Genomic DNA, 15,718 nt, shown 5'->3' with positions numbered 1-15,718 from the left:
CTACTGGTGTTGGTCAGAGGGCCCGGTGGCGCCAGTGTCCGGCAGCCTCGCCTCTGTCAGTGCGCCCCAGGGTGGCTGTGGCTACAATGTAGCTGCCATCACCAGTGTGTGAATGTGTGTGTGACTGGGTGGGTGACTGGATGTGTAAAGCGCTTTGGGGTCCTTAGGGACTAGTAAAGCGCTATACAAATACAGGCCATTTACCATTTATTGTGCATCTACCTTGAAGTATCTGTAGGTAAATAAAATACATTGTAATTCCATATAACATACACTGAAATTCCATTTAATTACAGGGTAATTATGTCCTTAGTTTTTAGTTTTTTTCTCATTTTTTAATATTTTTATTTTAATAAATAACATGCCAGCTGAGTCGTGTAAAGTCTTAAAGGGCAGGTGTGTAGGAATGGATATGTATCAGCTAAACTGGAATGCAGTGTTCATAATGCTACGTAATAACAGGATTGCTTAATAAGAGCTCTTTGTGTTTACTTGGTAGATGTACAGATAAATCAAACACTTTCTGTAGGGACTTTTACATTTTAATGTTGACACAAAATCTGACCTATACCATAGACCATGGACCTTCAGTCCATCCATCAATTTTCTTCTGGTATTCCAGTTCAAGGTCAGAGTTTTTCCCGAGCTGTCATAGGGTGAGAGGCAGTGTATATCCTGCGCACATCGCCCTATAGTCTCATCTAAATGATTAAAAACAGCGAAGGAGGTACACTTGATTGGTCTCAGCCTGTAGATTTACTAGATGTCATTGAATTCTACACAGCAGTTGTTTAAAGTGATCAGAACATTTCGGGTGAAGAAATGTAAAAGGCTTTTACAACGCCAAATTTGAGGGCACAGAAGTCCAGGAGATGACCAGCTTGTCTTTACATTTTTAATTCAATCTGTCCTTAGTAGCGGGTGGTATTATAAAGCGTTACCAACAAGTTCCATGAAAACTTTGTTTAAAAAAAAAATTCCGATAAAAATGTTATATACTACTATGAAATGCCATTATTTAGGTCTTTCTAGGCCCTGAGTCTGCCTAACACGATAATAATTCCTCACCCTCAGCTGAAGCACAGTCTTTTGATGATGAGTGGCAGCAGGAAGTGTCCAAGTTTCAGCAAACCGGGCCCATGTCTCGCTTGAACGAACCACAACCCCGTGTTGTTCACCAGGCAGCCCTCACCGGTCCTGAGCAGGACCACAGGTTGGATTATTATTGGATTATTATGTAGTGCTGCAGACAGTTGAGAAACTCCAGATCAGCATCAAATGACAAACATATGGAAGATACGTATTTAATTTTTGTCTTTGTTTTGGTGTTTCCTGCAGAGACCAACCAGGGAGCAAGGCTAAAGGAAAACAGAAAAAGTGAGAGCTCAGGGACGACGAAGCAGTGTGCAATAAAGTTGTTTGTTTTTAAACAGCATACAGTACAAACTGGTGCCCTTCTTACCCATAAACACAGTCAGACCACTGACCTGGATTTTAAAAGGTCAAGCTGTGTCTGGTTTTTCAATATTTTGGCTCGGTTACTTACGTTTCACACTACTGCTGCACATTTTCTGAAACATGCTGCACAACTATGAGAATGCTAAACATTTTTCAGCACTTAGTTTGAATCGGTGCACTATTTGCTACACATAAATGGTAAGGCGTTTGGCACTACACGAGACAAAAGAATTATTAAAAACTAGAAAATGTTTATATCTCTGGGGCATTAATGATATAGAAATGTAATGCATTGAAGTTGCAAAAGCAGTTATAGTGCACTTTGAATATGCTTGGTTTCATTATATTTTTTTTCCTTGAGGATGTAGTGATGTCATCATATTGGGGTAACACATTCAAAACGCAGTTGATTTCATCAGTTTCTCGTATTGTCTTTTTTAATATTGTCATGCAGCCAGACCGGAGAGAACATAGTGAAGTACTGAGCTGTGTGGAATGCGCTAATGCACTTAGATCATACCTGTTTTGTCTGAGATTATGTTGTCTTGTACCTGATGCGACAGATATGTACTTTATCTGCTGTAATCTATGTAAAAAGAACTATTACCCTTCTCTTTTTATATTGTTAATTTGGTGTTGTCTCGCTTTTCATCTGATGAACTCCGTTCTGCATTGCACAAACTGTCGACGTGTGTATTTTTCTCAGTGATTTGTGTATTTTTACGAGCTTTAACAGTGAAGAAAATGTATCAACTGAAAATAAAAGTGATAAGACTAATCTGTTGGGTTTTTTTAAAACTATATACAAAGGTTATCCTCAATATTTGGAAGTCAGTCTGAATACTGAATAGCATAGCATAGCCGGTGTCGTAATGAAGCCCTTGTCTCTAGGAGTGACCGGGGGTGGTATTTTTGGATCTAAGCACTTGTCAGTAGCTCAGATTGGTCTGAGATGTTACACAGCTGCAAGCGTGCCTCTCACATGTTTCTATATCAGACTGCATACATCCCAGAGCTTCAGATACAATTGGAAGAAGCTGCAGAAACCTGACCTGTTAACAAAGTCCTCATTCACCCTCTGAATACACAGCACAAGGGCCAAAAGAGCATGATGGTATGTAAATATAGAGTGCTGTGCAAAAGTCTTGAAACACCTTTCATTTCATTATATTTTGCTTCTAATGGCTCAGACCTTTACTCTGTAGCTCTGTACATTGGCTGCTTTTTCAGTCATTTTCAGTCCAGTCCTTATGCCTGAACCATTGTTTTAGAAGTGCTTTTTTGTTAAGCCACTTAATACTGACTTATTCAAGCATAAAGGCACCATATTCAAGGGATGAACCATGTTTGAGCCTTCACAGACAAATGAGCAAAACTATTTTAAATATTATTTTTAGACACTCATTTGCAGCCTGTCATAAAAACACATAATTTATTCACATTTCTTTAGCTGAATTTATGAAAAATCCCAACAATAACATGTTGACATTAAATACTATTTTTTTCACCAACAAGGTGATTCCCAAAGATATATTAGCAGAAAACTTGCATATTTCTGCATCGTGTCCAGCTTGTCCTTCAAAACATTAGGAAACTGGATAAGTGAGAGACAAAAGAAGAAGTGACAAGCTTAAAAAAGCTAATTGCAGCAGAGGAACGGTATCTGAAAGTCACATCCTTAAGAAACATGAAAAATTTCAGCAAACATAAGTAGAAAGATTTTATTAGCGAATACAAACGTGTTATAAAAGACTTCACCTGCGCTTCTGCCGCCACCTGCTGGTCATCTTCCAACATAACGTCTGTCAGAATTATTTACAAAGTGGGGGCAAAAACACAACTTCACGCTCCACCAAATATACATGACCTTTTGACCTGCTGACATAAATCATCATCATGGCCAATGTAGCATGAAAGTGAGAAGTAAATATTTTACAATTCTGTCACCTTTTACAAAACACCTGGTGCATAAAGAGCTGTAACCATCAGTCCATATCTATATGATTCCTTGAGGCTGTCCCTTTCCTGCAATCTTCTTAGAACACTCCAGCAAAGCGTTGTGGATATCTTTGGCACAGGAGATCTGAGATTTGATCATGCCAAGGTACTGGGCATATGACATGGACTCTGTCTGGACGGTGTCTGGCTTGGTGGCTGTTGGGACCAGGTTGGGTGAGTGTTTGGCACTGTCGATGCTCTGTGAGAGGCACTCATATGCTAGTCGCTGCACAGAGAAGAAGAAAAAATTCAGTTTGTGGAGGAAATCTTAAGTGTAGATACAGTGCAGTGGTCCCTCGTTTATCGCGGGAGTTACATTCTAAAAGGTCTTTTAGATTTGACTGATAACTTCTTTAATTTTAATGCTTTTTTTAATAGTCAGTCTTGAGTTAAGTTCTTTTTCATCTGTTTAAGTCATTAAAACATATCACAATGAGATTGGTTTACACCCAATTTAAATATTTGTAATGTTTTGTAAGAAAAAAGGTTTACAGTCATATTTAGTTTTTAGGGGTACAGTTATGATCTCTTACAGAAATGACAAAACACTCACAAAAATCAACACATAAATGTGTCTGGATGTCTGTTTTTACTCCTTGATGGATTATTTGTTTGTTTGAATCTTACCAAACACAGCTCAAGTTGATCGCAAAGGGCATAAAACTCCTCCAGGCTTTTGTCAAAGCGCTGAAGTGTCACTGAAGTGTCACTGGTTTTTCTAAAACAAAAGGGAAAAAAATACACACATAGAAATAAATCAGAAGGCTGCTTGACACAGACATACAGATCAGAGGTTGCTACAAACGACGCTACTTACATGCCGTTGTCAATCGTCGTGTTATATGCCAAATTCAGGGAGGCGATTCTCATTACATTCTGCATTGGAAAGAAGTAAAGTAAATTTTATTCACACTCTACACCTTCACAGTATGTTTCAGATCAATATTGAGCCAGGCGAAGAATTCCTTCCTAAGTGTCTACAACAGATTTTGGATAATAGTGAATTAGTGACTAATGATTCTTATTAATGTTTCAAAGAACAGGAAGATAGTATATTTTTAGGTTTTACATGACTGTCAAAACGATTTAAATATATTTTATTCAAAGGAAAATGTCAAGATAATTCCAGAACTGATTGGCTGTTTAACTACACATTTACACAGGACTTTACAGGACCCGGCCAAATATGTTGGGAGGCAGGCAGTTCCCATGGTAATGTGAAAGTCCCCTTTGACCTCCGTCATAAGAGTCCAATAAAAATAATAAAAATACACATCAAGAGGCGTGGGATGTACAGTTTCACGGTTTCAATATTCACTAAAATCACAGTTTAATTGAAGTAGAACCACACTGGTGGATCTAAAATCCACCTCAATAGATCGGGATTAACGTCATTGTACAAACATTTGAAGCACCTGTGCAACAGTATCGAATTATAAAATATATTTTATGTATACTGGGTAACTTTCGGGAAAGTTATCAAATTTCAGGCTAAAAGAATTAAATTTGTTTTGTTTTTTACTGCTGTTAAATGTCAAAACGAACAGTATGTGAGGGTTAGCATCTTCAGCCAGCTACATGCGCAGCACTTACCTGTAAGCTCTCCTTTAGCTGCGGTATAAGCATCTTAAATCTCTGAACTGGGTCAAAGTCTTGCTGTTGACTCAGTTGCTGTTGTTGTTGTTGTTGTTGTTGTTGTTGCTGCTGCTGCTGTTGTTGTTGCTGCTGCTGCTGCTGTTGTTGTTGCTGCATTGAAGCAGACTGTTGTTGTAATCCGGCCTGAGACATCGACCCTCCTGGTTGCGGCTGCTGAGACGCCATCTTGTTCTGCTGTGACTAGAATATCCGGGAAAATATCCGGTTCTATAATTTTCAAAATAAAAGTAATTCTTAAGAGGGCCACTGAAGGAAGAGGGCAGGGACGGGTATAAAATAAATTTAAAAAACAACAAAACACTCCTCAAAATCTTCTATATTAAACCTTATATTATACATTTTAATTGGATTAAGCAACAAACAAATACTGATTTTAGCACAGAGTCACCACATTATAAACTTCCAGACTTTGAAGAGACCTTGTAATGAAATGGGTCCATTCAGAAGAAAATAACAGACTCGTTTAGGTTAGGTGATAGCTTTTGTGTGTCAATTTGCCACTTTAATGTAAAAAATTTGTTGTCCCTTAGTTTTTTCCTACCTTCTGTGGCCCTAATACTCTTTTGTACAGTCTTGATTATTTTGAACTACATGTACAACCTTATTCATTCCCAGAGATACTGTTTTTATTAATTGTAATAATACTTTAGTTTGTTTTCCGTGGTTCTTTTTCATTTACATAAAAATACAATTTTTATTTTGCGATATTTAATGTATTTTCTGTACCAGTGATTGTATGAATGACTTTAAAAAAATTACAGGCTTTGCAAAGCAGGAACAGATAAGGAATTCCTCAGAGATTCATGGATGTAATGATGAGAGATGCTGAGGATAGCGTGATATGGAGGCAGGTGATCCGCCTCCTAAATAAGCAGTTTAAAGAAGAAGAAAGAGGTCTTTAAGGGGAAGAAAGAGAGACTGATTCAGCTAAAAAATAAACAAAACCCTAGTTTATTGTAATATTCTCCAGTCCAGTAGGTGGCAATAAAACACATCTAGGCTGGTTTGAAAGTCGCCAAAGGTAGAAGAAGAAGCAAGCTCCGAGGAGGGGAGGGCCCTGCAGCTGCTGCTTTCTGGCAGAAACCCCGTAGTGTAGCACCGCAGCGCCATTCGGTAACTGCAACAGTATCCAAAATGGCAGGAGCTGATGGAGACGATTCTCTTTACCCTATCGCCGTTCTCATTGATGAACTGCGAAATGAGGACGTTCAGGTAGGAACCCTGATTTTAATATTATTGTTTTTTTATATTAAAGATCAAAGCGTTTGGCATAATTTCTTAGTCGTCAGATTGTTAGCTAGCTATCTAGCAAATATGCTAAGTAACGTTCTCGGTCTGGGCCTATCAGGAATTTTCTGCCGGGCCCACCCTACCCGGCTAGTCTAGTTTGTTGTCGACAGTAATATACCGCTCTTTGAGTTGGTTTTTACGCAGATGTACATTTTAATATATTATCACGAAGATTGACAAACTAGGTCATTCATTTAGCTGCTAGCTAATGTCTAGCCAAGCTAGCCGAATGAGCGTTCAACTAAGGAATCACAACAGCGGGGCGTTTGAGGCCGCAGTGGGTATAGATCACGGCTGATCACGCAATTTATTCCTATCAGTCAGTGGAAAGCTTTGCCTTCTAGCAAGCAATTTGAAACGCTGGGTCGCTTTAGTTAGCAACTTGTGACGCAATTTTAAACCAGATGATAACACTAATACGCGTTCTTGGGTTAACAGTATGAATTATAGGGTTGTATTTATTTATTTATTTTGTTATTGGCTCAGGGTTTCTGAATCCATCACTAATTTTCCATTTTTCTTCCAGTTGCGTCTGAACAGCATCAAGAAGCTGTCCACTATTGCGCTGGCCCTGGGTGTAGAGAGGACCCGAACTGAACTCCTCCCTTTCCTCACAGGTAATAAAAGCAGTTTTATATTAAAGCGCTGAATGTGTTGCACTTAAAACTGGGCCTTGTAGTTGCTGAGGCTGCCAGTAATCCACATGTAGATTTACAGTCCTTCTCTCACCCTCAGACACCATCTATGATGAAGATGAGGTGCTTTTGGCATTGGCTGAACAGCTTGGCAATTTCACTATGTTGGTGGGAGGTCCAGAGTATGTCCACTGTCTTCTGGTAAGTCTACAAGCTTCAGATTTTTTTTGTAAACACATGCTTGCAAGGAGATGCATTCCCCATTATATTAAATCTGTATTGACATTTCCTTAGAATTAGCTAGTTTATGTAAAAGTCAATTTACTACACATGAACTTTGCATCAACGTATTTTTCAAGAGTGGGCCAAACGCTAATGTTAAAGTCAGGTTACATTAGGTTGCACTAGGACACAAAGGGTAGTATCTAAACACATCTTAACCCACACATAGTTCATTTACTGGATTTAGACTAGTAATAACAAACTGTTGACACAATTACATCAGTCCCTCAGCTCAACAGTTTCACCATAGGACTGACCTGTGGACTTAGGATCAAAGATGATCATGTTTGTGACGACAAAAATAAAAGTAATCGACTGACATTTCAGCTCTTAAGATTTGATGATTTTCCTAACTTTTCTTTGTTTGTTGTAAAGAGATTTTTAAATTTGGAATTAGCAGTACATCATATTCTATACAATTGTTTTATCACAACCTTGTATAAATTTTCAGTTTGTTGAAAGGTACATTTTCTAAATTCAGACTGTAAGCAATCCTATGCAGCCAGTCATTTGTTAGTATTTATGTAGCATCTAGAGATTCATTGTGAGTAACCCCTTAATGCCTATTGTATCATATTTGCTATATAGAGTTTTTGTGAGATGTTTATTTGTGATGCTTTTCCATCATCAGTGTGGATTAAGTTGATCTCCACTTATTTCTTCTTGATGTTTAGCCTCCTCTGGAGAGTCTAGCTACAGTGGAAGAGACAGTAGTCAGAGACAAAGCTGTGGAGTCCCTGCGAAAGATCTCTCAGGAGCACTCTCCAGTTGACCTGGAGGTCCACTTTGAGCCTTTGGTGAAGCGGTTGGCCAGTGGTGACTGGTTCACTTCTCGCACATCTGCCTGTGGCCTCTTTAGTGTCTGTTATCCTCGTGTTTCCAGCACCGTCAAGGCTGAGATTCGTCAGTAAGTGGCTTCTTGAAAAGTGGACAGATTTTTAAATTGCTCCAAATCCTTTTTTCTTAACTTATTTGCTTGTAATGAGTCACTTGGTGGTTGTTTTAGTCTTCTAACAAGGTTTCATTTGATGTTTGTTGTTATTTCTAGGCATTTTCGCACCTTGTGCTCAGATGACACTCCTATGGTGCGTCGTGCTGCAGCATCCAAACTGGGGGAATTTGCCAAAGTCTTGGAGCTGGAGTATGTAAAAAGTGACATAATTTCCCTTTTCACTGCCCTGGCCTCTGATGAGCAGGTATGAACATCCATCCCCAAAAAAAAAAAAAAATCCATTGAACTGCAGTGTTCTTATTTTGGGTAGTCCATTCTTGGTGTCGTTGCCTGTTGGGAGGCCAAACTGATCCCATCTTTCTTCATCAGGACTCAGTGCGCCTGCTTGCAGTGGAGGCTTGTGTCAGTATTGCCACTCTGCTGCCTCAGGAGGATCTGGAGACCCTGGTGATGCCAACCCTACGTCAGGCTGCAGAAGATAAGTCCTGGAGGGTCCGTTACATGGTTGCTGACAAGTTCTCTGAGGTAAACTGAAAGACAACTTCTTTGATTTAAATGTAGAATTAACATTTTAGAAATTCTGTTTAAAACCAACTTTAAATAGGGCACTTTTTTGATATAGAGTAATTCTGAAGCGGAGTTGACTGTTTTTCTTTTACTGGATATAAAACCAACAACAGTAAAAGGTTCATACATTTCAGTGTTAATCTGCTGTATTTCTTTGATACTTGTTAGTAATCTTAGTTTGGACACATGTAGTGCTTTCAAAGAAGTGTTTGACATCACATCATTAAATAAACCACCCCTGTCCAAACATTTGTGCTGCATATTTACTGAGCAAAGGTGTCATTGGAATAATAATGATTAACAAACCCAACATCCTCAAACAAGTAGCTGAGATTAAATCTTAACTTCCTGTTAAAACTTTCAGAAAAAATACTAAGAGCAAAAACAGGATGGAGAGATTTAAAGGTGGCTCTCTTAGACTTGAGCTGAATTAAAGTTCTTTGTTGCCATGCTGCCGTGGGCACAACTAATCACATGCATTCAGGTCATTGAGCCATTTTTGATCAAAAGAATCTATGCAGCTGCAAAACTCGATTGAGCTTTATTATGAAGGTGACACAAGTTTAAATAAGCCCACAAACATTACTAGTAGGTAATTAAAATCTTTTACCAGTGGGCTTTAATTAAGATTTGTAATATTTGGAGCTTTATCTTTGCTTTTTCATTACAATAACACCATGTTTTTGATGTGTTTAGTAAGTTCTAGAGCAAATAAAAAACGTGTTTTTATTGGCTATAAAACAGTTGTGATATAAGGAAAAATGCATAGTAAATATTTATTAGCTTGAACAGCCCTATTTCAGAGGCTATTTTGAGTTTTACCTGTCAGATTATAAGTAGCAGCAGAAAAGATTTAAGTATTGTACATTTTAAAAAGTCAGTTTCCAGTTAAGCCGAAGATTTAGCAAGACTGCAGCTTTGACATGCATCCATGCAATACACGGCTATACAGGGTCAGCAAAATTAAGAGGATAAGGTGCCAGGTGATAGACCCAGGCCATGGCACGTACATTAAAAAAAATCTGTTTTATACATAGAAATCGTAAAGTTTATTTCCATCTTAATATTCATTGAAACCTCTTAACTATCAGTGTTGAGAATTTTGAGTCAGGTTGTTTGCTCATAATATCACAATGTGAACTTTTAGCCACATTAAAACCTCCCAGTATCTTCCAGTGACCTTTTTACTGGAAGACACTGGGAATTGTGTCACATGCTTACTTAGTAAATGGAGATTAATTGATTTCTGTCTGAATGTAGCTCCAGAAAGCAGTGGGCCCAGAGATCACAAAGAACGACCTGGTCCCAGCTTTCCAGAATCTTCTGAAGGACTGTGAAGCTGAGGTCCGTGCGGCTGCAGCCAACAAAGTCAAAGGTAGGAGATTTTCTTGAAATGAATCGCACTGGCCGAACTTGATTCAGCCTCTTGACCACTGCTTTCTATATTTTGATGATGTATTTTTCCCTTTGTCAGAATTCTGCGAGAACCTTCCAGAGGACAATCGTGAGCAGATCATCATGACTCACATCTTGCCTTGCGTCAAGGTAAAAATAAATAAACTTTTCTGTCAGCTGCAGTGTGATATTTCTTGTCAGTAAGACACAAGTTTTGTGTTCACTGGTAAAGCAAGAAAAACAAATAAAAGCTTATATTTTTATTGTTCCTTTAAAGCACTTTTGAATGCATATGTGTTTATTTATTTTGGTGGGGGGGGGGCAGGGGTTGACCAATGCCATTGCTGACAGATTTTAAAGTGTGGAAAATCCTTGAATCTTAGTTGTCTCCTGTGGAGGGAGGGGAAAAGGGGACTATTTTGTATAAAGTGTTCACTGAGCAGACATATTTGGTTGGTGACCCTTAGTCTGCCATCACCTTCACAAAAAGTAAAATGTTTGTTTGTGTAAACCTAAGAATTTTGAATAAGAGCACCGGGCTGTTTTTGCAGGGAAGATCCATTTCTCAGACAAAGACATAGTTAACAGTTAATCCGTAGCCTGTAAGAATAGCAGGAGAATCTAATTATGAGCTCTGCATCTTATAATGTAGTGTTTGGGGCAGATAATAGTTACACTGTCATGAAGTCATGATGTTGAAAAGGTGGCATCCTTTTACATCCTCTTACATTCTAGAGAATATAAGAGATTGAGAAAATTAATCTAGTAATAAATAATTCAGGTTTTTCTCATTTATCGCACTTTTTTAAAACCATGTTATCATTTATTTATTTAGTCTGTTTGGAAGCAAATCTCTGAATTCCTTTAAATTGATGTCAAGGCCTGTTTTGTGGTTATGTTTTATAGACTATACATGCCAGTGTTGTTCAAGTTTTAAGCAGCAGGTGGCACTATTGTGTTGTAACGAACTATTGTGTCAGTAAGGGTAGTGGAAATACAGGTAGCCTCATAGTGGAATTCCTGGAACTGTACTTTTTTTTTTTTTTTTTTTTCGGTGTGTGTTTGAAAGAGAGCAAGCTGCATGACTGTCATAAGAAGTCTGTGTTTGTCCTGTAAACATACATACAGCAGTGGGAAAAGCCATCCAGGTAGCAACAAACACACTTCCCTGGAAAAATGAAATAAACGTCATAGCACGGGCACTTGGCACACACATACCATCACTCCCACTGCAGAGTTGATTTTATTGGTAGATTGAAATGCCTGGTGTGCTGATATATGTTCTGGGAAGGGAAAATAATTTTTCAAAGGTTTTATAGTTAATTAGAGGCTTCCATGTAATACTGGTTTGAAAACACAAGTAAACATGAGCATTTAGATAACAAGCGATTTCTTTGCTTGTTTATGTACACCCATTTCTGTTTCTGTCTACATCACATTTTAAGTTTCCACGCACAGTTGTTAGATGCAATGACTGTAATTCTCACTAGTATTAAGTTCACTTTACCATGTATTTACACGCAGGTCGATTATAGGCTCCTTGTGTGCTGCGTTGCAAATATGAGCCATTGCAGTGGTCTTGATGTTTATTTACATACTTTGTGTTAACTATTTGTTTGGGCTGATCTCTCTGTCTCCTGTGTTTCCTGTCCTCCATTAGGAACTTGTTTCAGACACCAACCAGCATGTGAAATCGGCTCTGGCCTCAGTCATTATGGGACTTTCAACCATCCTGGGCAAGGACAACACAATAGAGCACTTACTGCCTCTATTTCTGGCTCAGCTCAAGGACGAGGTAAAGGAAATGCAGATTTTTAATTGTGGTTTCTTTATATTAGACAGCTGGCTTTGGAAATCCACAAGGCACAGTTGTAGTTTGGTACCACTGTAAACAAAAGCTGCTTACAAGGCAGCCCAATTTGACCAAGTTCTTTGGCCTTCTTTGATCAGCATGTCTTAGACAGCAAAGCCACTTAGCTGCAGCCACCAGATGTACCTGGCTGCCACCTGGCTGGGTAGGAGGATGATTCATGCAGTTGGCAGCCTAACTGAGACCTTACAATTGGAAGACTGATTGGCTGCTGTCTTGAGGAAAGCATAATTAAGTCAGACACAGCTTAGCCAAATGGGTTACTGCTTGATGCATTCTGATTGTATTTTCAGTAATAAGGAATAATTGTGGATATTTGCTGATTAAAGGAGGTAGGGTTGTGTGTCTAACATCAGAGTTATTTTTGCAACTGTCAGTATTACTTTTGTAATCATTTTTCAAAGAAGCTGCTGCAAGAATCAAATTGTAGAGCAGTCCTGATTCTGTGTTAGGTTAATGTGTTTTAGCTCCTGAATATTGATTTACATTGTTCCTCTAAGTGTGTTAGGTTCATGTTGAAGAATAGCTCACTCACATCTTCCCACATTAATACATAGTCCCATTACATTAGTGAATATTGATATCAGACACAAGTTTGGCAGGTCGGCGACAAACGTGTATCAGTGTTTTGGAAGGCTTATGCTTTAAGTTCCTCAACTCTCTTCCTCTAGTCCTATTTAAAGACGGCCCATTTTCCTCACGGCACAAACACAAGACTAAGTGACTAATTAGATTAATGTCTAAACTGACAGCTTTGACTTGCAAATTTCAAATCAAAGTACATTTATCTGAGGAAAGGGAGACACTGTACAGATTTCAGATAGTTTCTGTGACTTGTTCAGCTACTGCTCTGTCTCAGCTTAAGTTAGTGTGACTGAATGTGTCAAATCATTCTTCAATTTGTGGTTTCTGGAGTTTAAAGTATGTTGATTTAAAAAGTTTAGCTGTGTACTTTTGCTGTTCCAGTTAATATCCTGTTCAAAGCTGAACAAACGCAAGCCCTAATTTCAGGCTCTTTATAATAAACATTGGTTCCGATTTGTAAGACATAACCTCTTGGCAGTCTGGTCTTTTTTGATGGGGTTAGCATAGTTGGATACATAATATGTGATTTGTCTTTTTTTCTTCTTAAGTGTAAAATATGTAGGTTAAGAAGTTTTACATTTTCGATTATATCGGGTTTGAAATGAATCAGAATTTGATGACAGTAGGCTGGCATGACCTTAACCTATCTCTCGTAATTCGTCTGTTTTAGTGCCCTGAGGTGCGTCTGAACATCATCTCCAACCTTGACTGTGTGAACGAGGTGATTGGCATACGACAGCTCTCTCAGTCACTGCTGCCGGCCATTGTGGAGTTGGCAGAAGATGCAAAGTGGAGGGTTCGCCTTGCCATCATAGAGTACATGCCCTTGCTGGCAGGACAGCTGGTGAGTCGTGGAGTCTAGGAAAGACAGCTGCAAGCCATATAACATGTTTTAAATGTCATCCTTAATTAACACCATGTGTAAAAACACCAACATTAGCTAAAATGCTATCAGGCCCGATTTGACTGTAGATAACCAGGAAATGGTTGTGATTATATTTTATCCTTTTTCCTGCAGGGAGTCGAGTTCTTTGATGAGAAGCTCAATACCCTTTGTATGGCCTGGCTTATTGACCATGGTAAGGTGCTGTTATGGGTTTCAAAGTTTGTCAATTTGATGTACTATCATCGTCATAGGATGATACTTTATCTGTTTGGTCTTAAGGTGGAGCTGAGTATTTGACTGTTTGCATATTTGTTTGTTGGGGAGGTATTTGGTTTTCAATTTTGGGATTTGGATATTTGTTCATATTATTTACATGTAAATGCATACAGTCAGCTTTGGTGTCTGACACCCTTCTCACTCACAGCAGTGATCTTCACACTTCAGTTCACCTCATTGTTGCCAACTTGGCGAACTTATGAGACACTGCTTAAACAGATGCTTAAATGGGCAGCTTTCTTTGCAACACCCCCTTTATCCTATGAATACAAATCTTAGCCTGAAAATTGTCCTCGTTTTCTAGTTTTCGCTGCAGGAGGGTTGCACTTACTGTGGCAATGCCCCTAATTCTCTCGCCTCTTCCCAATGGCATTTTATTTACTTTGGCTGTCAGTGCTCGGTAGCACTCTGATACCTTCATCATACACTAGCTTTTTTTGTTTCGTTTTTTTAAACATAAGTAGGAACTGCTTATTCCTTTATGAATTTTCACCATTACATATCCACACAGTTGTATTTTGATTCTCTCTTTAATTTCTCTGACTGAACTTTGCACGCAGTTTAGAGAGGTCTGATACTGTTTTATGACCAGGTCAGAGAGACTGTTGGAGAGAAGAGACTAATAAGCTTAGAGGGTGGAAGTGAAGAAGCTTCAGGGTAAAGAAGGGGTGAGATGGAGGTGTTTTGTTTTATACATACCATTGGAGACTCTTCATCTGTAGAGTAGTACAGCTGTAATCAGCAAAGAACTAAATCATCTAGTACAATGGTGTTTGAGAAGTTGTCAGATCTTGTGTCACAATAGAACTGTATATGGACCCTCTCATTTCCATTTTGACACATGAAGGAGTCATCTACATTTGTGCAGATCTTGGGTGATCTCGAGTTGCTACGTTGTGTTAATCACAGCAGTTCTTCTATTGGTTTTTCTGCACAGTTAAGGGGCTCGTCTTTCATTGCATTCAGTCACGTAGCAAGTTTCAGTCAATTTAAGAAACGTTATCTTAACCCATCTTCTCCATTCACTCTGCTTTGAGGGAGTAGCTGCACACATTTTCAGTGAAACAGAAAACAAAGAAAAAGAGAATCTAGAACCTTGAGTGAAAACAGTTGTCGGCACAAAGACTTGCACTGACTGGAAATTGAAGCAAATACACATAAATGAGGTAAACGGGGTCCTGTTGGAAACTTTTAATAATTTTCTCCTGATGGATAATTGTATACCGTTATTTCCAGTATATTTTTTTTAAACATGTCTTGTTGATGTATTTATCTCTCACTGTTATTGATTCACATTGTGTTTTATGTAACACACAGAAAGTCTGTAAAGAGAATTTCTCTGAAAATTTGCTCTCAGGAGAGCCTGCCCTCAGACCCTCCTAGCTGTAGCAGCATTTTACTCTGTCCACGCGATGCTGTCACCCTTCGCTGTTTGCATCCCCATAGAACAGTTCAGCCACTCTTTCATACTTTGTTACGTCAGTTAACCTTGTTTTTCTATACAACAGCCTGCAGTTCTAGCTTTGGATTTATACTGTTGTTAATGGACTTTAAAATCCCTGTTGGGTCACTGAGCGAGTCTGTGTGTGTTTATCTGCATGTTTGCCCTGGGGTCTTTCTCTTCCCGGTAGTTTTAAACGGTTCTGCGAAACAATCATCCTTATTCAAATGCTGAAAGAGCTGTTTATCCTTAGAACTTCACAACACACCCAACTGTATTTATAACCTAGAATATTTGTGGTATGCATTAAGTTTTCCCTGTGTATGTAGTGTTCTTTTGACATTGAGTTTTCCAATTAGAGAGAGACACGCTCTCTGTTGAGGACAAAGGGCCAGCTGGGTTACATCATTGGAATGCTGCTGGTGTG

General features: G+C 38.7%; 3 protein-coding genes across 4 annotated transcripts in view; 2 read left to right on the top strand and 1 right to left on the bottom strand.

Annotated features, from left to right (window-relative positions):
* The window catches only part of mlf1 (myeloid leukemia factor 1), a 10,195-nt gene extending 7,959 nt beyond the window's left edge, over positions 1–2,236 (top strand). For both annotated transcript variants that reach the window (XM_005720849.2, XM_013910342.1), the window contains exons 7-8: positions 1,075–1,213; positions 1,339–2,236. In XM_005720849.2, the coding sequence (XP_005720906.1) occupies positions 1,075–1,213; positions 1,339–1,381 (182 nt within the window). In that variant the 3' untranslated portion in view covers positions 1,382–2,236. The remainder of the gene's footprint in view (positions 1–1,074; positions 1,214–1,338) is intronic.
* A 928-nt stretch (positions 2,237–3,164) lies between these two features.
* On the bottom strand, positions 3,165–5,277 carry med29 (mediator complex subunit 29). The gene is made up of 5 exons (XM_013910457.1): positions 5,236–5,277; positions 5,050–5,163; positions 4,274–4,332; positions 4,084–4,174; positions 3,165–3,682 (listed from the first exon to the last, which is right to left on the bottom strand). The coding sequence occupies exons 1-5, from the start codon at positions 5,275–5,277 to the stop codon at positions 3,455–3,457; spliced, it is 534 nt and encodes a 177-aa protein (XP_013765911.1). The 3' UTR covers positions 3,165–3,454.
* An 887-nt stretch (positions 5,278–6,164) lies between these two features.
* ppp2r1bb (protein phosphatase 2, regulatory subunit A, beta b) overlaps positions 6,165–15,718 on the top strand; it is a 15,327-nt gene continuing 5,773 nt past the window's right edge. Inside the window, exons 1-11 of the mRNA XM_005720847.2 lie at positions 6,165–6,324; positions 6,929–7,019; positions 7,138–7,238; positions 7,994–8,226; positions 8,368–8,515; positions 8,641–8,796; positions 10,099–10,213; positions 10,313–10,383; positions 11,894–12,028; positions 13,359–13,532; positions 13,707–13,767. Coding sequence (XP_005720904.1) covers positions 6,247–6,324; positions 6,929–7,019; positions 7,138–7,238; positions 7,994–8,226; positions 8,368–8,515; positions 8,641–8,796; positions 10,099–10,213; positions 10,313–10,383; positions 11,894–12,028; positions 13,359–13,532; positions 13,707–13,767 — 1,363 coding nt within the window. The 5' untranslated portion in view covers positions 6,165–6,246. The remainder of the gene's footprint in view (positions 6,325–6,928; positions 7,020–7,137; positions 7,239–7,993; positions 8,227–8,367; positions 8,516–8,640; positions 8,797–10,098; positions 10,214–10,312; positions 10,384–11,893; positions 12,029–13,358; positions 13,533–13,706; positions 13,768–15,718) is intronic.

The sequence above is a fragment of the Pundamilia nyererei genome, unplaced genomic scaffold, assembly GCF_000239375.1.
Source record: "Pundamilia nyererei isolate P.nyererei 1_Seehausen unplaced genomic scaffold, PunNye1.0 scaffold00003, whole genome shotgun sequence".
NCBI classification, from domain to species: Eukaryota; Metazoa; Chordata; class Actinopteri; order Cichliformes; family Cichlidae; genus Pundamilia; species Pundamilia nyererei.
Note: the sequence above shows the minus strand (reverse complement) of the source record. Positions and strands in the feature narration are given on the sequence as shown.

Coding starts and splice junctions, on each gene's coding strand:
- med29 (XM_013910457.1), bottom strand. CDS start 5,277: ATGGCGTCTCAGCAGCCGCAACCAGGAGGGTCGATGTCTCAG. Junction 5,164..5,235: donor CAGGAGGGTCGATGTCTCAG/GCCGGATTACAA, acceptor CAACAACAGCAG/CAGCAGCAACAACAACAACA. Junction 4,333..5,049: donor AGCTAAAGGAGAGCTTACAG/GTAAGTGCTGCG, acceptor TTTCCAATGCAG/AATGTAATGAGAATCGCCTC.